The 26,910-nt window shown below is 41.3% G+C and overlaps 2 protein-coding genes and 1 long non-coding RNA gene across 8 annotated transcripts in view; 1 reads left to right on the forward strand and 2 right to left on the reverse strand.

Annotated features, from left to right (window-relative positions):
• Positions 1–3,855, reverse strand: part of LOC125462274 (dihydropyrimidinase-related protein 1-like) — a 45,678-nt gene extending 41,823 nt beyond the window's left edge. Inside the window, exon 1 of one of the 2 annotated variants that reach the window (XM_048552159.2) lies at positions 3,228–3,855. In XM_048552159.2, the coding sequence (XP_048408116.1) occupies positions 3,228–3,599 (372 nt within the window). In that variant the 5' untranslated portion in view covers positions 3,600–3,855. Of the gene's footprint in view, positions 1–934; positions 1,209–3,227 lie in introns of those variants that run through there. The other variant, XM_048552247.2, reaches the window with a different exon arrangement.
• LOC125462360 (uncharacterized) lies at positions 1–26,726 on the forward strand. The gene is made up of 4 exons (XR_007249651.1): positions 1–119; positions 20,238–20,361; positions 22,764–22,871; positions 26,583–26,726. It is a non-coding gene; the product is annotated as an uncharacterized LOC125462360 (long non-coding RNA).
• Positions 12,279–26,910, reverse strand: part of LOC125462072 (golgin subfamily A member 4-like) — a 112,292-nt gene continuing 97,660 nt past the window's right edge. For all 5 annotated transcript variants that reach the window (XM_059638022.1, XM_059638051.1, XM_048551703.2 and 2 more), the window contains 3 exons: positions 18,740–18,820; positions 15,962–16,078; positions 12,279–14,529 (listed from right to left, as the gene is read on the reverse strand). In XM_059638022.1, coding sequence (XP_059494005.1) covers positions 15,962–16,078; positions 18,740–18,820 — 198 coding nt within the window. In that variant the 3' untranslated portion in view covers positions 12,279–14,529. The remainder of the gene's footprint in view (positions 14,530–15,961; positions 16,079–18,739; positions 18,821–26,910) is intronic.

The following is a 26,910-nucleotide window of genomic DNA, read 5'->3' on the forward strand; positions in this document are numbered from 1 at the left end:
GCTGGAAAGAGACTGAATTGGAGCTATATCTGATTGCAGTCACCCAAGATGAAAGGCTGCGGACCCAAGACACACACAGACACTCCGGGCTCAAAGGGATTGTCCAGGCGGCAGGCAAGGTAGCTCCCTATCTTTATCGGATGAGAGGCCCTGCTTAAATGTCAGTCTTTAACCACCAGGAGCAGCGCTACTTGAAAGAAAAATGCTTCAAACATAAGTGTAAATAATCTAAGGCAATGGAGATATCCAAGTTAATTCCTTGCATGAAATCTGATATGTTACTGTCATTACGGTGTGACCCGCAAGCGGTACTTCAATGATGGCGTTTACTGCTTTGAAGACTTTTTTTGTCTCAGTCGGACCTACTCGCCCCTCCCTGCTTTTTAAACATAATCCTTTGGTCCCCACAATCTGGTACTGGCTTTCAGTCGCCTGGATTACAGACGAAGTACCCTATTTACAAACTGAGTCCTTATGCTCTGATACACATCAAATGACCCCTCCCTGGTTAAATCCGAAAACGTCTTTGGTATTTCAGTAGTAGATCACATTTCGATTGATATTATGATCGATCAGAAATCTCCGGGCGTGTTTACTGAAGCTTTCCATTGACTTAATTATGATATTTATTTGCTTTTTTTAAAAAAAAGCACACAGAAAGAGGGGGTGGTTATCAATTGCGGCTGAAATCCTCAGAATGATGAGGCTGTGTGAAATAATCGGAGTTTATGGTTTTAAACTGGGAGCCATCGCCCTTGTCGCCACCACAAAATGCTAGCGTCCCCCCCTCTCTTGGTCCGGGTGAGTTGATGCGAGCAAACCTCTGGGAAAACCCTCTTTCCCCGCTTTCTAAAACACCGACACACACACACACACACACACACACACACGGCGAGACAGACTGGGACGGTCTTTCCAGAAAGAAAGGGCTTACCGTTACGCGGTGCACATCCTGGCCGTCTTGGTTGGACATGTTTGTCTGTGTTTTTGTTTTATTGTGAGCAGAGGAGAAACGGCAGGTTTTCCAGCTCTTAAACTGGATGGGCAATCGACACGCTAACGCTCGATTCTTCTTTTTTTTGCAAAAAGAATATTTATTTGTGAATTGTGTTTTTTGTGGGGGGGGGGGAATGTGAGGCTAGAGAAAGGTGTCAGTCGGCGGCCATCCGGAGGGACTTTGAGTGAGAGCTCCTTCTAGAGACCTGAGAGGACACTGCAGCTGCTCGTAACCTCAGGAAGCGCTTTCCCAGAGCAAGGCGGGGAGCTCCTGTAAATTTTTAATATATGCACGGCAAAGTGGGCGTAGCAGCCAGGGCCAGCATTGGCTGCTCATGCCTGGTTCTGCCGAAGCCACGTTCTCGAGCCTCTGACCCACTGACCGGCCAGGAACAGTCCCACATTTCCAGGTCTGTGACTGTATGAGCGGTGGTCAAATCCTTTGGGTGCGCTGACAGTCTCCCTACCAGTGTGGAAACAGGCCCTTCGGCCCAACAAGTCCACACCGACCCACGGAGCATCCTCCCCACACCCGTCCCCCTCTCACCTACCGAAGCCTACACGTCCCTAGACGCTGCGGGTAATTTAGCATGGCCAATCCATCTAGCCTGCACCTCTTCGAACTGTGGGAGGAAACCCACGCAGACACAGGGAGAATGTGCTCTTGCCCTTTGGTGTGGGGGAGCTAACTGGGTGTGGCAGATGCTGTCAGAGAAGCTTTGGTAGGGTTGCTGCACTGCTACGGTAGATGATACATCTCTACAGCCACTGTGAACCCCGGAGGGACGAGTGCTGGGGGTTATTGGCTCTGTACACACGTAGCAAGTGGGGAGTGCCCCACCGCCCTCTTGTGCCGTGTCCATGGGGAAAACAAGTTCCTCAGTACAATATTCCCCGCTCCCAGGCTCGCTTTAGAGTCATTGCATTCACGTGGCTAGCTCAGATTCTGTTCAGTAGAGATCTCCCCAGGTTTTGTGTGGGCGGTAGGGAATGGGGTTGGCTGCACAAGGATAATCGCACTGCATATCAAAGGAAGCCATCCCATGTTTGCAAATAGCCATTGCCTGATGCTTGTGTGGCACACATAGTACTTGGCACAAGCCTCGATGGTACCCGTGTCTTTGGGCATCGGGGAGCACAGATTGCTTAAGATTTTAAGAGATTCTGCAAGGAATGGTTCCGCCCTCCGATGCCATTCTAAAGCTGCAGTAATCTCAGTTTGGTTCCATGGGTCATCATGGCGAGATATTGAAGCATTGGCTGACCCCCACCCCCCACCCGCCCCAACCTCTTATATAGCGGAAAGTGTATCTTAATGGCTCTTTTCCTCTCGCACCCAACTCTCCCTGTTTGTTGTCTGTAACTTCTCACTGAATCCATGCTGTGCAATGTAAACTGCCGCTTCAGATCCCGCTGTCTTGTTCCAATCCAAGGAAACATCAATGATCACGAAGTACTCTCTAAGATTACTGACGTCCCAAAGACGGCAAGCCCGCATTTCATTCGTCTCTGAATGTGTGCGAATAAAGTCGAATTTATGGGGGGACAGCCTCTTTGTTTGATCATGTTGCTCGGTTCAGGTGGGACGGTGAGGAACTAAAGTCAGGGAGCATTGTGAGAGAAACTCTTTACCCATCCCCCGCTTCTGCGGAAACAGACTGAACTGAAAAGCCCCTCTATTATTGGAAGCATTTTGTGTGAAGAAACGCGAGGGGGAGAATTAGGGTTTGGGGTCAGTCACGTTGCAAACAGACAATAGCTCCCGTGGAGCCAGCAAGGAAAGATGTGGGGAGATGTCCGAAAATTTAAAAAAAAGGCTAATCCCTGATCTTCTTGACACGCTTTTTGAGTGAATGGAAACTACGGCAGCTGGCTGTAGCTGGTTCCACTCCCTCCGGTCTAATCTACAGCTTTCCCTGAAAAAGAGGCGCCAGTTCAATGAAGTCCCCAGAACAAAAGAATCCTTCTGGGTGACTGGAAGGCATTTGCAAGCAGAAATTAGACCTGTTCCGCTCATTGGTTTGCACCCTGGCGTGATATCACCACTTTGGAAGCACTTGTGTACAATTTCGAGACAATAAGTGTTTAAATGAGGACTGTTCCAGTGATGGATAAACTGGGTTAGGTGTGAGGTTTTATGATTGTTTAGGTGAGCAATATAAGATAACGTGTTTGTGTGTGTGTGGAGGTGGGGTGGATGGGAATGGTAATGATGGAGTTTCGCTGGGTACCTTGCCCTGCTCCCAGCCCTGGAGCAGCTCCTTGCCAGTCGGAGGTTTGATCTCCAGCGGACCTCTCTCCTCCCTCTCACCGGGAGAGCTGATGACCGAGCCGGAGACCTCACTGACATCGCTGGCGGTTTCGCTCAGTCCGTCTGACTCCGGTGACAGCAGGTCTTGTCTGCTGGAGCTCCGAGATGCCTTGCAGCTCCGGCGCCCCACGCTGTAGGCATCGAAATCTATTGTCTTCCTCTCGTACGCACCTTCCACGGTGCAGAACATGCCCCCGTATTTCTGCCGGGGCGTTTGAGCCGTGGTGCCCGGTCTGGCCAGGTACACGGGCAGGTCATCTTCCTTGTTCCAATGTCTTTTCTCCTCAGCCATGCCTGGTCCAGTCTCCGAGGAGAGGAGAGAGAGAGAAGGGGAGGGGTGGAATGATAGCACTTATTCTCACTCAACGCCACAGTCTGTCACACTTTCTTGCACACACACACACACACACAGACACACACAGTAGCAAACCAGTAGACCCCCAGCCAGGATCTGACCACTTAAATGAATCCTCTGGGCGACAGGCTATTCCATTCAAAGCCTCCCTGACACGGAAGTAAAAGCGTCAGAATCAATGAGAAAGTGTCGCCGTTGGCTCAGCTAACTCTGTCTCTCCCCCCACCCACCCCGCCCTGTCATTCCTTCCCTTCAAGGAGGGGCTTTGGATTGAATATTCTGTGAGCGGGAGCCGGGAGGGTGAGGGGCGGCGTCGGTCTGAGAGCAACTGTCTGGAGACGATCGATCAAAGTGTATGTGGTGTGTGTGTGAGTGAAAGAGAGAGTGGCAAAGCCATTCACTTCACAGTGAGCTGTCCGTTCAGCACCTCCTGACAGAACTGGCTCAGGGAGCTGGGCCGCGTCTTCGCCCTGAGCTTTGTCTGGGATCAAGCTTTCGTGTTGCTTTATTTTTGTGACCTGACCTCTTCGGAGTTTGCAACAAGTTTGCCCGTCCCTCCTGCACAGTAGAACATAGAACATAGAACAGTACAGCACAGAACAGGCCCTTCAGCCCACAATGTTGTGCCGACCATTGATCCTCATGTATGCACCCTCAAATTTCTGTGACCATATGCATGTCCAGCAGTCTCTTAAATGACCCCAATGACCTTGCTTCCACAACTGCTGCTGGCAACGCATTCCATGCTCTCACAACTCTCTGCGTAAAGAACCTGCCTCTGACATCCCCTCGATACTTTCCACCAACCAGCTTAAAACTATGACCCCTCGTGCTAGCCATTTCTGCCCTGGGAAATAGTCTCTGGCTATCGACTCTATCTATGCCTCTCATTATCTTGTATACCTCAATTAGGTCCCCTCTCCTCCTCCTTTTCTCCAATGAAAAGAGACCGAGCTCAGTCAACCTCTCTTCATAAGATAAGCCCTCCAGTCCAGGCAGCATCCTGGTAAACCTCCTCTGAACCCTCTCCAAAGCATCCACATCTTTCCTATAATAGGGCGCCCAGAACTGGACGCAGTATTCCAAGTGCGGTCTAACCAAAGTTTTATAGAGCTGCAACAAGATCTCACGACTCTTAAACTCAATCCCCCTGTTAATGAAAGCCAAAACACCATATGCTTTCTTAACAACCCTGTCCACTTGGGTGGCCATTTTAAGGGATCTATGTATCTGCACACCAAGATCCCTCTGTTCCTCCACGCTGCCAAGAATCCTATCCTTAATCCTGTACTCAGCTTTCAAATTCGACCTTCCAAAATGCATCACCTCGCATTTATCCAGGTTGAACTCCATCTGCCACGTCTCAGCCCATCTCTGCATCCTGTCAATGTCCCGCTGCAGCCTACAACAGCCCTCTACACTGTCAACGACACCTCCGACCTTTGTGTCGTCTGCAAACTTGCTGACCCATCCTTCAATTCCCTCGTCCAAGTCATTAATAAAAATTACAAACAGTAGAGGCCCAAGGACAGAGCCCTGTGGAACCCCACTCACCACTGACTTCCAGGCAGAATATTTTCCTTCTACTACCACTCGCTGTCTTCTGTTGGCCAGCCAATTCTGTATCCAAGCAGCTAAGTTCCCCTGTATCCCATTCCTCCTGACCTTCTGAATGAGCCTTCCATGGGGAACCTTATCAAATGCCTTACTGAAGTCCATATACACCACATCCACAGCTCGACCCTCATCAACCTTTCTAGTCACATCCTCAAAAAACTCGATAAGGTTTGTAAGGCATGACCTACCCCTCACAAAGCCGTGTTGACTGTATTTGATCAAGCCATGCTCTTCCAGATGGTCATAAATCTTATCCCTCAGAATCCTTTCTAACACCTTGCAGACGACAGACGTGAGACTTACCGGTCTATAATTGCCGGGGATTTCCCTATTTCCTTTCTTGAAGAGAGGAATTACATTTGCCTCTCTCCAGTCCTCAGGTACGACTCCAGTGGAGAGCGAGGATGCAAAGATCTTCGCAAGTGGCGAAGCAATTGCATTTCTCGCTTCCCAAAGCAGCCGAGGACAAATCTGATCCGGGCCTGGCGACTTGTCAATCTTAATGTTTCACAAAATTTTCAGCACATCAGCTTCCTCTATCTCTATCCATTCCAGCATGCACACCTGCTCTTCAAAGGTTTCATTCACTACAAAGTTGGTTTCTTTCGTAAAGACAGAAGCAAAAAACTCATTTAGGGCTTCCCCTACCTCCTCAGGCTCCACACACAAGTTCCCTATGCTATCCCTGATCGGCCCTGCTCTTTCTTTGACCATTCTCTTATTCCTCACATAAGTGTAAAATGCCTTTGTGTTTTCCCGGATTCCTTCTGCCAAGCCTTTCTCGTGCCCCCTCCTGGCTCTCCTCAGACCATTTTTGAGCTCCTTCCTTGCCTGCATGTAATCCTCTCTAGCTGAACTTGACCCTAGCTTCCTCCACCTTATGTAAGCTACCTTCTTCCTTTTCACTAGAAGCTCCACCGCTCTTGTCATCCAAGGTTCCTTAATCTTACCCCTTCTTGCCTGTCTCAGAGGGACATATTTACTCATCACTCCCAACAACTGTTCCTTAAACCATCTCCACATGTCTATAGTTCCCTTACCATGGAACAACTGCTCCCAGTCCATGCTTCCTAACTCGTGTCTAATCGCATCATAGTTTCCTCTTCCCCAATTAAATATCCTCCCATTCTGCCTAATCCTCTCCTTCTCCATAGCTATGTAGAATGTGAGAGAGTTATGGTCACTATCACCAAAATGCTCTCCCACCACAAGATCTGATACCTGCCCCGGCTCGTTTCCGAGCACCAAGTCTAGAATGGCCTCTCCCCTCGTCGGCCTGTCAACGTACTGCGTTAGGAAACCCTCCTGAACACACCTTACAAAAACAGCTCCATTCAAATCTTCTGCTCGAAGGAGGTTCCAATCAATATTAGGAAAGTTAAAGTCACCCATTACAACAACCCTACTGCGTGCACACTTTTCCAAAATCTGTCGACCTATGCTTTCTACAATCTCCCTGCTGCTATTGGGGGGCCTGTAGTAAACCCCTAACGAGGTGACTACTCCCTTGCTGTTCCTAATTTCCACCCATACTGACTCAGTAGGCAGATCTACCCATGGTACTACCCATTACCACTGTTTGAAAAAAAATCCTAGTACTGGAAGAGATATCTGCGTTCTAACTTTATTTTTAAATGTCAAATAATCTATTTGACCACTTACGTCCAGCTCGACCAACAAAACATTTCGAAGTGCAGACACACGGTGAATTCGGATTTGTAGGTGTACAAGGACCTGCGTGTAATAAGTCACAGAAAGCTAACAATTCAGGTACAGCAAGCAATTTAGGGGACACTGGTTTATTCACCTTCATTGCAATGAGATTTGAGTACAGAAGTAAAGGTGCATTGGTTCACTTGCGTGAAATCTTTGAGAGACTCCGCCTGCAGTATTGTGTATAGATTTAGCCCCCATATTTGCAAAATGATATAGTTGCAAAAGTGCAGCGTAGGTTCAAGAGACTTACTGGTGACATGGATGCACTGTCATCTGAGAGGTTGAGGAGACAAAGACAATACTGCCTCATACTTCAAAGAATGAGAGGTAATCTCCTTGAAAGTCACACAATCCTTAAGGCGCTGCACAGGTTTTAGGCAAAAGGGATGTTCCCCTGGCTGTGTGAGCTAGGAAACAGTCTCAAAATATGGGGCAGGCCATTTGGAGCGGAGACGACAAGGATTTTCTTCACTCAGAGGCAATGAATCTTTGGAATTCTCTACATAGGTGGACTGTGGAAGGTCAGTCATTGAGAATATTCAAGAAAGAAATCAATAGCATTCTGGATACAACTGACATTAACAGAAAGGGGATCATTGTAGTAGATTATCAATAAACATCTCAAATAATGGAGCAGACTTGAGAAACTGAATGGCCTACTTCTCCTATTTTCAAATGAGCAGGGACTATTCTGTAGCTCGTCTATTCTCCCATTAGATCATGGTTGATGTAAACCTCAACTCAACTCACTTGTCTTTTCCCCCATATCATCCAATAGATTTTATGAACCAATTTCTTCGCCTCATAACAATAAATGCAATTGTTTTACAACAAATGCACATTATAAATTAACTTGTTGTCTGCCTTACAGAGTGCAAAGTGTTGCAGGTGGTATAGTGTGATTTACATATACTGCCAAATGCGATGTACCCTGAACATTAAACACCGCTAAAGGAAGTTAATTCATACACATATCTATCATTGGTTACAGGAGCACTCGGAGTTTAGTTCTGTTTTTATGGTAAGCTTTACTTAGAGTGTTACATGATACTTGTGTAATGCTTGATTCAGGTAAACCATTGATCAGGAAAGTTGGTTAAGTTCACCAAATTAAAACTTCTTCATTTAGTTCAATCACATAATGATAAGTGAACAATGTAAAATTGGATGTCCTCTCTATACAAAAATGGTTAATAAATGGTAAAAAAAAAGGTTAATAAATAGAAGACAACTTAGGGTTGAGCACTCAGGGAGATATACACGCAGATCAAGGCATAGTGGCAGTACTGTGTGCCATCAACAAGATGTGCTGTGGCATATCACCAAGATTTCCTCGAAAGCACTTTTCAAATCTGCAAACTGTACCAACTAGAACGACAACAGCAGAAGATTCATGGCTACATCACCAACTGCAAGTTCCCCTTCAAGCCACTTATCATCCTAATTTAGAACTACATAGGTGTTCAGTCGATTTCGCTGGGTTAAAATTCTAGAACCATTGGATTTAACCTCAAAATGGCAACAGTTCAAGAAGGCAGTTCATAACCACCTTCTCAAAGGTAATTAGGGTTGCACAATAAATACTGGCCTAGCTAGCTATACCCACATTCCAGGAACACATAACAAAAATCTCATTAACAAAATGTTGTCAAACTCCACAGTTAGAACAGCTCCTTCAAGTGACACAAAATAAGGAACAGATTGTGAGCTTAAATCGAAATATTTTTTTCACAAATTTAGAACACCTAATGAACAAGGTCATCTACTATTTAATGCCAAACATATTGTGATCTTTGCAGCCAAACTGATGAAATTATGATTGCTATTACGTTAACCCAGTCTAGCACAGCTAGTTGTCACTTTAACACAATTGGAATAAGTACAGTCATTTTAACTGGAAAAAATACAGTTCTATCCTCCAATGTTAGATTACATCAAACCACCCTAGTTCTTAGAAAAAATATTTTGTTTTTTATTTCATAACCATAACAATCCCAACCTATGAATCCTTAGTGACTCATTACTTTCTATTTTGAGAATATGTAGGCAAGTAAATTTATTTATTATTAAAATTCCATTGGAAATGACAGCTATGCTTAACACCAAGTATTCTTGATGTAACTGTTAAAGCGAAGATATGGTCCCAGTCATCAAGTTATGATGGCATTTCAATTTCCTCACTTTCTGTGTGAGAAAGGCATGGCGCTGAACCTGTTGGTGTTGTGTAAATTACTCTCCATGATAGTTATTACTGTGGTTTGCCATCTTGAGTTGTGATAATCATTTTTTCAAAACATGACACTGTGGAAGTAATTGGAAAAGTATCAAATGCACGCTTCTAATTTTGTAATTGCATGGCAGCCACACATGAGTAGTTTTGCAAAACCTCTGTTTGAAATGTGTGTCATAGGTATATCACAAGGATTAGGGAGACTAGGATGGTCATTGTAAATGCCGTACTTCATTCATCTGAAAAGATCCTCATGTTCTCTCATGAATGATTGTTGAATGATTGGAATGTTCACATCTCAAGCAGAATAAACATTTTACTCCATTCTGATGATTAAAGCTGAGTGAATAACTTTTGTGAGATTACAAGGTGTAGAGCTGGATGAACACAGCAGGCCAAGCAGCATCAGAGGAGCAGGAAAGCTGACATTTCGGGCCTAGACCCTTCTTCAGAAATGAGGGAGGGGAAGGGGGTTCTGGAATAAATAGTGAGAGTGGGGGAGGCGGATAGAAGCTGGATAAAGGAGAAGATAGGTAGAGAGGAGACACACAGGTCAAAGAGGTCGGGATGGAGTCAGGAAAGGTGAGTATAGGTGGTGAGTTAGGGAGGGGATAGGTCAGTCCAGGGAGGACGGACAGGTCAAGGGGGCGAGATAAGGTTAGTAGGTAGGAGATGGGGGTGGGGCTTGAGATGGGAGGAGGGGATAGGTGGAAGGAAAGGACAGGTTAGGAAGGCACGGACACGCTAAGCTGGTTTTGGGTTGCAGTGGGGGGAGGAGAGATTTTGAAGCTTGTGAAGTCCACATTGATACCACTGGGCTGCAGGGTTCCCAAGCAGAATCTGAGGTGTTGTTCCTGCAACCTTTGAGTGGCATCGTTGAGGCACTGCAGGAGGCCCAGGATGGACATGTTGTCTGGAGGAATAATTTTTATACTTATTTAGTAGTGGAAATGAGATAGTTTCCCATTTGCGTGCTAGGATTTCACAAGGTCCAAGGAAGGATAATAGAATAGGGTGGGGGAGGTGGTTTCATAATGAAAATTTGGATAGATGTCAAAGCAGACTGCTGGTATATCCTGGCCACTTTTCTGGTACATGGGGGAGGCCCCTCTGAATAGGCATACAGTGGTTCACAGAGAACCCATCCTGGCAACAAAAACTGTACTTCACAAAACAAAAACATCTCCGAGCCCTAATGACTGATCCCCACTCCTGCTATGCCCTGTTGTTGGCCTGCATGAGCTCAATTTAATTTTCAGGAGCCTCCTTACTCTTTCTTGGTCTGAGATAACAAAGTGTGGAGCTGGATGAACACAGCAGGCTAAGCAGCATCTCAGGAGCACAAAAAATGACTTCACCAGCTTCAAAATCTCCCCTTCCCCCACCGCATCCCAAAACCAGCCCAGTTCGTCCACTCCCCCCACTGCATCCCAAAACCAGCCCAGCCTGGCTCTGCCTCCCTAACCAGTTCTTCCTCTCACCCATCCCTTCCTCCTATCTCAAGCCGCACCTCCATTTCCTACCTACTAACCTCATCCCACCTCTTTGACCTGTCCGTCTTCCCTGGACTGACCTATCCCCTCCCTACCTCCCCACCTATACTCTTCTCTCCACCTATCTTCTTTTCTCTCCATCTTCGGTCCGCCCCCCCCCCCCCTCTCTCCCTATTTATTCCAGAACCCTCTCCCCATCCCCCTCTCTGATGAAGGGTCTAGGCCCAAAACGTCAGCTTTTGTCCTCCTAAGATGCTGTGTTCATCCAGCTGCAGACTTTGTTATCTTGGATTCTGCAGCATCTGCAGTTCCCACTATCTCTTTCTTGGTCTGAGCCTACTGTAATACCAGCAGTGACCATCACTCCTGGTGGCACTACTGGGACAGCTTTTGGCCCTCCAATTGACTGGCAATTCTTGCGGGTAGTACCACTTTCCTTAATGGGGGTAGATGTCTTGATTGCAGGCATTTAATGGCAATTATTTTAAACTGGTGTTGTCTGGCTGTCAACTCTTCCGCTCATGCCAACATTTTACTGTCAAACTACTGTTATATTCCACTTCTCTGGAAAGATACTCCAGTACTTAGCACTCTTTTTGCCTTATCCACCTTGTTTCTCTTTTAATGATCTATTTAAATATGTTCTGATTTTTACACTTTTTTTACATCATTTCAAGTCTTATCTTCCAAAGAATGGGTTTTCCCATTATTTCATCCACCAAAATGAACCAACTCACACTTCATTTAATCCTCATTTACTCAACTGTTATGCCTTTCTGTATTAACTATACCGATCAATTTTGTATTAGCAAATTTTCATTTCTGATCCTCGACTGCTGAGACCAAATAAGTTTTGTTAATGGTAGTTCCAGCATGGTTCCCTAATGGACAATGCTTCCCACTTGTCAATTTGACTGTCAACAGTTGTCTTCTACTTTATGGCTATCATTCAATCATTCTGCCATCTGACTCCTTTCTTTTAAAAACCACATCTGATGTGAATGTTAGCATCTAGTTTAGGTCTACTAAAGAACAGTTCAGGTACACGTCAGTCATCTATGCTACACTTACACACCTCAATACTAATCCCAGGTGACTGTGACACTTATAATATTTGTCACCTTCATAGCTTTTGAATATGATGGACACCATGGTACCACTCAGTGTTCCATACACAAGGATAAAGCAATGACTTGATTAAGATTATCCGAACATATTTTACCTGTGTCGAACTGAGGAGTTGACTCCTCAGATAAGGCTAAATTTAGTCACAACTATGTACATATATTTTACTTTTGTTTTTAAAAATGACTGTGTTAGCTTCCATTTCCTTAGGAACATTGGAGACATTAGAAAGAAATACAATCTTCATTTCTAATACTGAATCAGAAAAAGAACTAATTTCCAGAAGACCATTAAATGTTTATTTTAATACAAAATGCATACATTTTACAATATACAAATGTATAGAAATCATTTACATGTTACTAGCTTATAAAAATAACCTTAACATTTTATTAACAAGTAAATCAACAAGATTTTAAGTAATTTTTACTGGAATTTAATAAACAATTTATAAATGTGTGATGTACAACCATTTAAGAAACAGTGGTGACTACAATACATTAATTCAATATTCTGTACATTAGAAATCTTCTGATAATTTTTTAATGCTTCTATCTTCATAAAACACATCTAAACTCTATTCCATTTGTTTTGCAAGGCCCTTGTGTATTAAGGAATATTCTCAAGACCATGTCGTATTTAGAAACAATAATTAGCCTTGTAAGTGATTGGCTTGGACAGACAAAATTCAGACATGGCTTGTGCAGAAACCTAGTATTATGATTTTAATTCTTCTCTGCCTCTATAAGGCACTGAAGGATATATAACACATAAAAAACAAAATGCCAATCTGTTGTGTTGTATACAATATATATACACACACGTACATTCCCATATTGATATATAAATATGTGTGTGTATATAGACATATACCTACATATTATATACATACCTTTTTTGCCGTACTGGAAATGAAATAAGTAAAGTTGTGGAGATTGTTCCACATCCGCTGGTTTTATATAAATGGATTAAAGTTTAGATTTGCTGTTTGTCACAAGGCCACAGTACGATCAACAAATCATGCACTGAAGTTTTCTATTAACAAACATTACAAGGGTCTGGAGAAAAGCAATTGCAAAGGGAACACCGCATTTCATCCATTTCCTCATTTGAGCAGAATCACTATGTCGCATGCAAAAAAAACATAAATTACCGATTTTGGATTATCCAAATTCTTTGCCAGTCTGTAAAAGCTTAACATCACTGGCAAAATGTACTGTCAAATTAAATTGTTTCCATCTATTTCATTACAGATTAAATAGGACAGAGTATTAATTTTGCATTGACATTAATCATGATTCACTTATGTGGTTCAATGGGAAATACGTTAGTTTTGTAACATTTCATACAAATGAATATATTTCTGTTAATAATGTAACACAGTTTGCAATTACCATCATAGGAGCCCAAATAAACTAAGGAATTTGGAATGATATTGAATATCAAAGAATTCCAAAGTTTAGTAATTTGCATGTTTTATTGTGGGTATCAGAGAATTTATAAACTTATGAAATAGTTCTTTTAGGAATTTTCAGGAAGTGATTTACACCACAGGAAGAGCTGTCATTACTGCAGAGGTTTCCTTTTAGCCAAATACCAGGACAGATACTACAGCAACAACCAATGAATTACCCTTTTTTAATGACAAATTATCAATAGTTTTGGAAGGGGTTTTCTTGCAAGAACAACTTTAGGAAGAAAACTTTTACTTTTGTAAAATACTTCTAAGTTGTTAATACAGTATTATTTCTTTAAAAAATAAATTTAAAAGTACTTGTTGCTTGTTCAGCTGCAATAGACAATGAAAAGTGCAAACCAGTTGTCTTATCCTGTACACATAATATACAAATATAGAACAAACAAGGAGTAAGCACTATTGCCTCCTGAACTGGATCCTGAGACACACTTCAAAAGAAGTGAAATGTTAAACAAATTTGCTTAGTGGCAACTGTGCTTAATAGATCTCCTTTCAAAATAAAAGGGCTTCTGACCAAAACATGCACACATGCCACCAGGAGAATTGTGCAGTACACTGATTCTTCACCTTCTGCATGCGTACAAGTTTGTTGCACACAAAATACATGTATGGATAGAAGTTTCATTTATACAACTGAAATTAACTTAACAGAGGTGCTTTTGTTTGTAACTTGTCCAAGGCATTGATCATCAGCATGAATAGGTTTGATGGTGGAATATGCAAAAGGATAAGCCAAATTTTAATACGTTTTGTTTTAGAATGCGGAAATAAGGAAAGTTGTATGCTGAGCTTTTGAGTGTTGTTTTTCCATCTGATTTCAGCGGGGCAATAGCATTGCAGCATATTTCTGTTAAGAACTTTGCTGTGGACTGGTTACATATCATAAGTCATGTTACTAAGTCAGTACTTTCTTTTGTACTAAAAAAAGATGAAAAGTGCACAAAGATATTTGACATAAAAGGCCAAGTGTAAAGATACAGAACTTTGGCCAAGAATACAAACCAGAAATAATAGAGTGCTAATATAAATATTAAATAGATATATGTGGTAACAAATGAAAGGAGAAGACACAAGGCTATGCTTTTTTTGGGATTTAGCACCGAATGGAAGTGAGGAAGCGTTCATTCAGCAGAGACAGCAGATTTACCAGGTAACTCTATTTGACAAATAGCAGTGCACATTTAGATCTTCAGGTTTTAAACTTCATACCTGTAAAGATTTTCAGAAAAAAAATGTGATATAATGACAAAGGTATAACATGCAATAACTTCACATACAACTATGAAATTCTGCATACACAGAGCTCATAACATTTTATGGATTTCATGACAGCACAGCAATGCTATGTGACACTAACTAAATTACCTTGTCTTTCAGAGCAACTACATTCTAAATCAATGAAAAGTATGGGGCTAGATTCATAAATGTTTGGCCAGTTAGATTACATGATACGATGAAGTTGTTAGTTTTTGCTATCCACATTCCAATTTGTTGAGTCAATTTAAACATTATAATATGTCTACAGGGAGTAAGTAGGTGTAAATTTTAATTCCAACATCAATTTGAATGTTAAACACTTGAGTTGATTTTATGCAGAATTATATAAGATGCTATTCATTGAAACATTAAATGCATCAGTGTTTGTTCCAAAAGTTCCATAATAACACAGTGCATTATAAAAATGATGAAATCATGCAGTTAAATTTGTGTGCCCTCTATCTTCTGCCCTTATAACAATTAGTTGGATAACCCAAACAAAGAGCATTTCATAGAGATAGTAGGAACTGCCGATGCTGGAGAAACTGAGGTAACACGGTGTGAAGCTGGATGAACACCGCGGGCCAAACAGCATCAGAGGAGTTGGGAAGCTTGACTACGGACAAGACTTTGTTGTATCAGGATACCTAATGACATTGTGCATATTCAAGTGTTTAAATGCAGTTTTTGTCTGTTAATTTGCCAAAAGTGTGGTCTAGTAATATTGCAGTGAAAGTAACAGGGCACGTGGAATTGAGTGAAGCAACTGTGCATATCCTTAAGAATCTAAATAACCATATGATACATGGCAGGGTGACGGCAGAATGGTATTGTCACTCGACTCGCAATGAGGAAGGCCAGGCTAATTCCCTGCAAAATGGACTCAAATTCTGCCACTGACATTTGTGAAATTGGTTCAACTTACAAAAACTGGAATTGAACACTATTCTCAGGAATAACGGGACACGAAATCATCATTGATTGCGCGAAACAAAAATAAAAATCTGGTTGACTCTCATTCTTTATGTGAGGGAAATCTGTCACCCTCACCTGATCTGGTTTATATGTGACTTCAGACCCATAGCAATGGGCTATTTTAGGCAAACCATTTAATTCAAGGGCCACTTTAATGGATAACCATTGCCAGCTGTGCCAGCAATGCCCACACCCCATGAAGAATTCAGAAATAAATTACCAGTGCAGAATTGGAAGTACAAATTTAAATAGGTGCATTCTATGCCAAATAAGAGACATAAAGTAGCAAAGGGAAATAAAGACTGCGTTGAGAGGAAAAAAAAAGCAGATTATTTTAAAAATGTAAAGTTTGACATTCTGAAACTCTTAAACAAATGGCAAATGAGAAGTGTAACTTTATCAAACTTACTTATATTCTTCTCATTAACCGTTGCCTGTTGTTCAGCTTTTGTTTGCGGATGTCTTCTGAGGATTGAGGAATCTCAGGTATGCCATGATGCCCTGGAGGTGAACTTGTTGACCTCGACTGGGACAGAAATAAAATCTTTGATTAATTAATTAATAACGGATGGAGAGGATCGATAACTGAACTCAAAGCTGCCTAATTAAAACACCACTGACTTTAATATATAACCCAACTGATTGCACAATCTGTGGTTGGGTGATCTTGCAGAATATTGCCCAGACAAGATCATGAGTTCAAGTCCCATTCCAAGACCCTAACACAAATATCAAGCATGATGCTCCAGTGCAATACTGAGGGAGTCATGCATTGGAAATGCCGATTTTCAGTTGTGACATTAAACTGAGGCCCCAGTTGGCCTCCTCATGGGCTGAAACCACAATCTACTTTTGACAATGATCTGAAGAGTTATCCCCAGTTTCTCTCAATCAACAACACAAACACGGATTATCTGAACATTGTCACATTTCCGTTTGTGAGAGTTTGTGTATGCTGGCATGTTTCTGATATGGCCATAATGTTTACATCTCACCAGCTGTCAAGCACTTGAGGTCTTCTTTGGTATGGAAAGCAGTCTACATTTTCTTTTAATATTTGTTCTTGAGATACGAACGTCACTGGCAAGGCCAGCTTTTGTTGCCCATGAGAACGTGGTGAATTGTTGCAGTCCATTGGCATACACCCACAGTCTTTTTTTTCTTCAGCAGCTTGATACGACTGACTTCCTAGGCCACTTTGAATAGCAGCTAAGAGCTGGTACATGCAATTCAGACCAAGTTCATTCTAAACAAACCTCCTCTGAATTATATTAAAGAACCAAATAGGTTTTAATGACAATCTAATAGTTTCTTGGTCATTATTAATGAGATTAGCATATCACATCAAATTTATTGATGGAATCTGTCAGCTGCCTTTGTGGGATATAAGCTCAAGTCTCCAGAGAACTCATTCTGGCTCTCAGGATTAATAATTTTGATATTTATAAGTCTGATTAATTAATTATTAATTAGTAATTAATAATCGCATTTGGAGCCCAGCAAACATTGGAGATGTCCTCAAGGCAGCAGACCAGAAGTGGGGGCCAGGACTGGGGGTGCACTGCTCTAAGAACATTTTGAGGAACCCACCCAATCCCATAGCCATCATAGATAACAAAGTGTGGAGCTGGATGAACACAGCAGGCCAAGCAGCATCTTAGGAGCACAAAACCTAATGCTACTTGGCCTGCTGTGTTCATCCAGCTCCACACTTTGTTATCTCGGATTCTCCAGCATCTGCAGTTCCCATTATCTCTCCCATAGCCATCATACCCACTTGCCCAAAGATACAGATACAAGGCACTCTACGGAGGATTTTCTTGTTGACAGGAGACAGCAGCTTTGGAAAATTCTTAATAAAAAAGCACTTTGAGACCTTGGCATCTTCTCCTTTCTGTACCTGCAAATGTCAGGCTCCTAATGACCCTTAACTAGATTGCAACAATGCCCTCTGGCCAATAGGATATGTCTCAGAGTCCATTTTCCAATCCTCAACAGAAAATCCTACGCACAGCAATCATGAATTAGCACCCACACTAAAACTAGATTTATGGCACGTATTCACATAAAGTCACAACTTTGCTGGCATTTAAAAATGATGGCAAGAACTAATTCTGAGATTCCATGCCCGATTCCCAGCACCCAGAAAAATCAGTAATGTGGGATAACAGTGCAGGTAGTAAGTCCACAGCCTGCACTCCTGATCTTGCAGCTTCTATTGTGAGTTTAGGCATTTGTCAGAATGCCCTCATAATATTTGTAGAGTCATGCCAGCTTGTCCATCAGTCATAGTTTAAAACCCCTCAGAGGAGGTACAAGGCATAGTCTGGATATAGGAACCTTTGGAAAGGAAAGGTTAATGCCTCTGCGCCACTTCCCTGCTGACTCATGTCTTCTATCAGCCCCTAATGGTCTATCACAACCTTCATGTCAACCATTTCCCTTCCTACCCACCGTTAATGGCTCCTCATATCCTCCAATGACAATTATATACTGTATATTACACATGAACCCTATAGTAATAATGGAATGTGTTAAACTGCTTTAAAATGCACATTCATCATTTTAAAAATACTGCTATTTATACAAACCTATGAATGTGTCAATCATACAGAATTTTAAAGTGCAACTAACATTTTACAATCATTTAAAACTAAATGTCGTGTGCAAATAAACACTAAGTCATTGACAAAATAGATCACAGAAAAAAGAGCAGTTTACATCACATAGAAGTCAAGCAAACTTCTCTTGTGCAGCTTATGAAACAGAGTCAAAAGGTATGCATGCCAGATGGATTGGCTATGCTAAATGGCCCATAGGGTCCAACGATATTTTGGTTAGGCAGATTAGCCATGGAAGGTGCAGGGTTACAGGGATAGGATGGGTCTGGCTGGGATGCTCTGAGGATCAGTGTGGACTTGTTAGGCCAAATGGCCTATTTCCACACTAACGGGTACTATGAGGATACTATGAATTGTTTTATGAGCAAGTAAATTGAGCTAACCAGCTCAGTATTGAAAGTCCGGGCCTGAATATCTGCTTACAAAATTACCATCAAAATATCATATAATCTAAAAAATTCCAATCATAGTAAAAACATAAAACAATAGAACAGAAAATTAAGCTGTCAACTTTCTTGTACTCCAAATTGTATGAACATATATATAGAGAATGTAACATTACTTACTGCTTTGTGTTCCAATGTTTTTGGCAACTCAATTCTGGCACCAAGAAAACTTGTTGGTACCATACCTCGCCTTCCATTAACCTGTGAAAACAATACCTTGAACATTCAGGAAACATTTTACGACTGATAATACATCATATGCTCCTTCTCGCACACAAAGAAATTTACAAGTTTCCAAGTTACACAAACTGAGTTTACAAACAGCATTTTCAGGAGAATAGAGCAAACTTATATTACGGCTTTGTGTAAATACCTGGGGTGAGAAACAGTAATTTACAAGACAAAAATCATATTCTGAGTGTATAAATTGAAATCAAACCCCAAAATAACAGAAAAGTCAAGCATCCAGCTTCCTAAGCTGCCCAGGGACATCAAACCACATTTATTTCTCCAAGGCAAATAATGTCCACTTTCTTGTTTCCAAATGTGGATCTGGACAGTTTTCCTCTAGCTATTATTGAAAAATTTGAAGTTAGGAAGAAACTAGGAATCCAATTAATAATCATGTTATAATAAACCCGAGAATAATGTTGTGCTAACAGAGAAAGCTGCAGGTCAAACAAGCATGAATGAATCATAATAAATTAGTCTATCATGTTTACAGCCAGCTTTTTGAACAGCAAGACTTTGTGTCAACCGCATGCATGCCAGTTGTCAGGATGTATCCAAAGCATCGTGTATAGCAGTTCAGGATGATTCAATCATCGAAACTTCAAACCCCTGGGACAGGGTAGGCCTTTAATTCACCTTGGAATCAATCAATTTCATGGCAACTTTAGAAGTGTTTTGCAAACAGTTTGCATTTTTGGTTATTTACTTTGAAAGTATTACTTGTAAGTGGTTAGCAAGCTGACAGAAAACAGGAACTAAAATAAGATAATAAAATGTGAGGCTGGATGAACACAGTAGGCTAAGCAGCATCTCAGGAGCACAAAAGCTGACGTTTCGGGCCAAGATCGAAGGGTCTAGGCCCGAAACGTCAGCTTTTGTGCTCCTGAGATGCTGGTTGGCCTACTGTGTTCATCCAGCCTCACATTTTATTATCTTGGATTCTCCAGCATCTGCAGTCCCCATTATCTCAGGAACTAAAATAACTTCACAAGAACCTATAGCAATGGTTCAGTTATTTATTAATGGATTGTGTGTTTTATTCCATCTTCTAGTTATGTTGCTCAGGATTTCCTAGTGTGTAAACATTGGAGGCAGTGGCAAGAAAGTTTGGAAAATACAGAGTGAGTGAAATAAATGAGGTGCTGAATTTTTCCAGCCCCTAAATGAGATGGGCAATGATGAGTCAGTTAGGCAAGTATAGCAAAATTAGAAACATTAGATTCCTGATGGCAAGAAAAAGCTGGAAGTACAATTTTCTACCCAAGATTTCACCAATAAGACAAGAGTCTCATTAGTGAACAGCAAGAGACAATTTTGTTTGCATTAACATCTCATTATTACCTCTTCATTATCACCTCATTGATATCCAGCTTTCTATTCCCCCAAGCGGTGAAGAGAATGTAGACAGTGGCAATTCAAGACAAGAAAGTCAGAGCGGATGTTTGGCAGCTCGATTTCAATGCCTGCTCCATCGAGACTCCACTTTGGCCAATAGTACCTAACAGCTCCAGGTAAGCACCATAGGCAACGATCTCCCAATCTCCCCACTCCCCACCCCAATCCACGGATATTGTCATCGAACTAGCACCAGGCTCAACACATCATCGTGGGACATCTCCAACTCACCTAGAATGTCCCGGTTCAATACTGTACTTTGCAGCACACCAAAATCTCTCATTAGAATGCTGCTGCCAGGCCACTTTGCACACAGGGACAAGCACCCATTTTGTGGATTGGTCTAGGCAGTAACTCAGGGCTCCTTGCTTTCTCCCTTGGCACTCGTTCATTTTGTACCTTCTTAAATGTTCACAGCACCATCACCTTGCCTTTTTGCACTTTGCTGTCTTTATTCATAACATAAAAGGCTCACAGTACTTCTGCCTTGCTTTGCTTTGTGGCGCATTCACAAAACCAGACCACTTGTCACGTTTGCTAACAATGATCAGTCAGGGAGTTGGGTGTGTTTTTTTAATGGTCATATGTTACATCAATATCACTCCTACAGCGTGTGCCAGCAGCTTGCATGGCAAAGACACAAAGTGCTTCAACTGAATGGCCGTGCGTCTATTGGGAGTAATCCTCAGTAAGGTGAAAAGGGACTGTCATCAGTCAGAGACTCACGTCACAATCAGTCCTAGAAGAAACTGGATGTCAGTCCAGGGGCTTAGTCAGCCACATGATGCTGTCACGGTCAGGATTGGGTGTCATTACAGTCCTGGGAGTTGGGCAGTGTTCAATTCTGCACATTCGATACAACCATAAATTATGAGAAAATGTTACATTCTGACCCAGACATTGCAGGGGAGCTTAATGCACAAGGTTTTGTGAATACTTAATTCATCCAGCAATTTTATAGCAAGGAAGAAACATATTATGAGTTATGATTTGCCACAAACTGCCAGATTATTTGTCCCATCAAAATATCTACTTGTGATTAAAATTAAATTTGTCTTCATTTCTCCAGCTGTAATATTTGAGCCTCATGTACCCAGAGTCAACCAGCAAGTGGAACCACTTCCAGGAGATGGTCACAAAAATACAGGAGGTTCTGATTAAAAATAACTGAGATTAAATAGGAAGCTACAGGTGCATATTAAATCCATTCTTCTACATTTTGAAATTTAGATTAGATTAGATTAAATTACCTACAGCGTGGCAACAGGCCCTTCGGCTCAACAAGACCACACCGCCCCTTGAAGCATCCCACACATCCCTGAACACTACGGGCAATTTAGCATGGCCAATCCACCTAACCTGCACATCTTTGGACTGTGGGAGGAAACCGGAGTACCCGGAGGAAACCCACGCAGACACAGGGAGAATGTGCAAACTCCACACAAACAGTCGCCCGAGGCTGGAATTGAACCTGGGTCCCTCGTGCTGTGAGGCTGCAGTGCTAACCACCGAGCCACCGTGCCGCCCTATTTAATTCAGGCAAAATAATTTACCATTAAAACAAACATAGTCACTGCATCAGATTGGGACAGCCATCACAGAATTCCTGACCTCTCAAATTATTTTGTTTTACGTGCAGGTTAGGAGTTGGCTTTAAGATTTAGGTCTAAAAGCATCTGCATTCACATGAAAATAGTTCTTACCAATAACTGTATAATTTATCTGACTGGGTGGTAAGTTTTGTTCACAGAACTTATTTATTTATATTAAAAGAAGCTGATTAATGGAGCTGTGCAGGTTATGATTCAGGTCTTACGTTACAAAGCAATTAAAGTGAAAATGAAAAAAAAAGCTGTCATTTTACAGACAAAACATTATATGGTAATGTTAACACTCTGTATCCTCAGGGTAAAGGGAGGGGAGTTTTAACAGTTTCTTAACATAATGGACCAAAGCAGAATTTACAGCCCCAAAACCTCGCGTACAACACAAGACCGTCTCTGTATGTTCAGGAATTTGAAAATGAAGTTTGTGCTGCATTTTAAATGTTTAATGCCATTTTTAATTGGACTATCAGCCAAATTCCCAGAAGGAAAGTAGTCTGTGTCAAACTTGCTGCTTAATGGACTTTTCAAAGAAAAGACTGAATTTGTAAAGAAGCTTTTCAATATGGTGACACATTGCACAAAAGAATTGGAAAGTCTCCAGGAACACCAGGAAAACTGAATGAACCATAACTGTGGAAAAAAAAACCCTTGGGCTAGAAGTAATTTAATATTAACACCAGGAAAAGTTGAGCTGACATAACATACTTGTGGGTATTGAGTTAAATCTTTCATCAAGTTTATCCACTAGCCAAATAAATAATGTATTTAAAAAATAGTGACTTGTTCATTATGGTAACTGCAATATGTATTTTCAGTAGAGCACAATGAAAGTATTAGAAATCTGGATTGCTTTGCTGTTGTGAACTTGCAGACTTTGCAGCTTCTGAGTAACTGTACTTTTCTTTCATCAGATCTGCCGGCCTGTTATGTACACTCTACAATTAATCAGTTTCATCCAAGATGTCTGGCATTGCTTCTTAAAAGGCAACAGGAAATGGATTTTTGTACTGACAGAAAAGGTTTAAAGACAGATATTACATTCTGTTATTCATAATTTAGTTTATTGATGGAAAGTGGGAAATGTATTTCGTAATTTAAGATGCAGTACCTAGGCCGTAAAAAACTGTTTCAGCATATTATTTATTATTGCACGTGTGATGGTTTAAATAGTTGAAAATACATTGGTGGTTTATACCTGTAAAAGAAATAGAATTATTGCTGAAAATTGATAAGATTTTGTAAATATAATGTGGGAGTTAGGATTATTGAATTGACTGTAATTTGATGACAGATTAGATTTTAAAACTACAGTGGCAAGGATTCTTGTTCTCAATACAAGTATTAGCATTATGAAGATATTTGTGTAGAGTTCCTCAGTTCACTACCAATATTGACTTTATGAATATGTTCCTGAAGAAAAAAATTATGACTTCAGTAGAAAGACTACATAACGAATATTTAAAACATGAAGTTGCAGATTGATCATTGCTAGACAGATGAGGAATATTTATCTACAGCTAGATTTTTTTCCCTCTAGTTATAATGAGGAACATAACAAGATGTTTTTAAGTCTGGACATAAAGATATTTCGTACCATTTCTTATGTGTACCTTTTTAGCACACTTTTATCAACTCGTCAGGATTTCCATAGCAACACTGGTCTCATGGCAGGTTTCCAAAGTGTTGCCATGGAAATTCTGGTTACTTAACAGAAACCATGTTAACAACACATATTCGATAAATCTGTGTGAACACTCAGCATTTTTTTACGACACACATGGCTCACAATTAGCTTTAGATTATTCATTTGTATATCCACTAAGATACTGGTTTAGTGTGTTACAGAAAATTAATAATTTCAGGATAATTAATAGACTATTCCAGGACTGTCAGTTGTATGGATGTCATAAAAGAGTTTTAGACAGTGGCGGTGTGAGAGGGGCAGGGTAGAAGAAAACTTAAGAGGTATTTTAAATTGCAACTGCTTCACTCAGAAGCTCTCAAGTAAAAGAAATATTTATCGAATTTTTCTTAGGAGGTGAGCATGACAAGGTAGTGGTGACCCATTGCAATTCACCTGCACTAGGTGCACCCACAGTGCTGTTAGGAATCTAATTCCAGGATTTTTACCCAGTGACAGTAAAGGAATAGTGATATATCTTAAAGTCAGGATGGTGTGCCCTTTGCAGGTGATGCTGATCCCATATATCTACTGCCCTTGCCTTTCTTACTGTTAAAGGTCCCCTGTGGTATGTTGCTGTTGAAGGAATCTTGGCGAGTTACTGCAGTGTACCTTGTGGCTGGTATACATTGCTGTCACTGTGTGTTGGTGATGGAGAGGTTATGCATATGTAATGTAGTTTATGGAAGGCAGTATATACAGTGCTACCAAGCAGCGCTTGCTCTGTAATAACCTGCTTACCGATGCTTAGTTCCTGGCCTTGTTACTGCCTTAGTTCGGACATGGACAGGAGAATTAGATTCTTAAGGTGAGGTGAAAGAGACCAAGTGTGGCATCAAGCAAAACTGAAATCATTGGGAATTAGGGGGCAAATTCTTTGCTGGTTGGAGTCATTCCTGGTGCATAGGAAAATGGCTTTGGTTGTTGGAGGTCAGTCATCTCCAGTCCAGGACATCTCTGCAGGAGTAGTATCCGAGGCTCAACTATCTTCAGCTGCTTCATCAATGGTCTTCACTCCACCAAATGGTCAGAAATGGGGATGTTTGTCAATATTTGCACAAAGTTCAGCACATCCCTTGATCCCTTTAGATGTGAGTTATACTGACTTCCTTCCTGAAAACACGGAATTATGGCCTCAACCACCCTCTGTGGTAGCAATTCCAAAAGCTCACCAGTCTCTGGGAACCTTATCTTTAAGCTACAGTCACAAGTTCTTGACTCTCCCACCACTGGAACAACCTTCCGGCATCTCACCTGTTAGTCCTGTTAGAATTTCATAGGTTTCTATGAGATCCCCCTTCATTCTGCTAAAACTCCAGTGAATACAGTCTTAACCTACTTATACTCTCCTCATATGTAAATCCTGCCAACCCAGAAATCAATGTGGTGAATCTTTGCTGCACTCCCTCTATTGCAAGAACATCCTTCGTCAGATAAAGAAACCAAAACTGCACACAATACTCTTGGTGTGACCTTGCCAATGCCCTATATAATTGCAGCAAGACATTTGCGTTTCTGTACTGAAATCCTCTCACTATTAAGGCCAACATATAATTTGTGTTATTTGCTGTCTGCTGACCCTGCACGCTTACTTTTAGTGACTGATACATAAGGACACCCAGGTCTCACTGAATCTTTACCTCTCTCAATTTACAACCATTAAAGTAATCTTTTGCCTACCTATTTTTGCTACCAGAGTGGATAAACTCACATTTATTCACGTCATACTGCATCTGCCATGCATTTGTCCACTCACTCTGCCTGTCCAAATCACACTGCAACATCTGTGCATCCTCTTCACAGCTCACCCCTCCACCCAGCTTAGTGTCATCTGCAAATTTGAAATATTACCTTTAGTGCCCCCACATAAATTATTAATGCATAGCGTGAAAACTGAGAGTCTAGAACCAATCCCTGCGGTAACCATTCGGAAAAAGACCCATTGATTCCTACTCTTGGTTTCCTGTGTGCTGAGCAATTTTCTGTTAATATCAATATATTATTCCAATCCAATGTGCTATAATTATACATATTATTCTCTACTATGGGATTTTGTCATAAGCCTTCTCCCACAAGGTTCATTGCTCTCCGTGTTGTGAGCATTGAGGGAACAGGGATGAGGGATGAAAGTGCGGGGGTGGTGGTAAGTTTGCAGATGACACGAAGATTGATTGGGTGAAGAAGAGGGGCTTAGGTGACTGGAGCATACAAATAGATTAGACAGATTGGCAGATGGAATTGAACCCTGATAAATTTGTGTGACACACTTTGTAATAAGTAATAAGACACGGGAGTACTCAATGAATAGCAGTTGTACGACCAATTTTAATTATGATTGCCACTATGTTAGCCCAGTACAGCAGAACAAGCTATTATTTAAACACAACTGAAATAACTACAAGTATATTTTAACTGGTAAAACTGCAAGTCTACCCTCCAACACCAGTCAACATCCAACGTACTCTTAGCTCTTAGAACAGTATTTTGTCTTTTTTATCATTGTAATAACCGATCCCAAACAATGATTCAATTTACATCATTTTGACTTGCTGTTCCTTCATTGGTGCCAAATAAAAATTCTGGCACCTCCTTCCCTACAGTACCTACACCAGATCACCTACAGCAATTTAAGTGGTGGTGTTCAAGGTCTTTTGGGGATAGGCAATAAATGTTCACATCCTGTGAAAGAATAGATAAAAAAACAATATTCCATTCCACACGCAATGGGATTAATATCAGCTAATTTTACTATGGGTCAGTCCATTGATATGATAAATCTTTATTATTTTCACTCTTTGCGTTTAGTTTGTTAAGGCAACTGCGGAGTGTAGAGTGGAGTACTTTTTAAACCAAGCAATGTATCACTTGCCAAATACTTTTTCTTGGAAAGTGAGTGAAACCAGGTCCAATCATTGTTTATTTTACCGCACGTGGATGAGATTAAATCAGGTTTTAAGGATCATAATGACATCCATCATTATAATGATGTCAGTCAATCAAAATGGCACTGAACACTTGGTAATGAACCAAAACCTGTTTCTGTTCCAAGGAATCTATACACCAGAAAACTTGACAGGCTTAAAACCCAAGCAATGAAGACATCACAGAATATCAACAGAAGGAAGTTAACAGTATGGAGAGATAAATGGTGATGATCACAGAGAGGTTGTATTCACTGTATTGTCAATTATGAGTCAAGAAATTAAAATGTAATGTAATGTGACAATAAATTAAGTTATGCTTGAGATAGGTTGTTCTTACATAAAATTCTATTACTGGAGACAGCATTGAGGTGCACCCATCATGAGAAAGCTTTTTATTTCAGATTACATTTTTATTAAATGAATCCAGATTCTATCAGCAGATGTGGTGCAATT

The sequence above is a fragment of the Stegostoma tigrinum genome, chromosome 1, assembly GCF_030684315.1.
Source record: "Stegostoma tigrinum isolate sSteTig4 chromosome 1, sSteTig4.hap1, whole genome shotgun sequence".
In the NCBI taxonomy this organism is placed as follows: domain Eukaryota; kingdom Metazoa; phylum Chordata; class Chondrichthyes; order Orectolobiformes; family Stegostomatidae; genus Stegostoma; species Stegostoma tigrinum.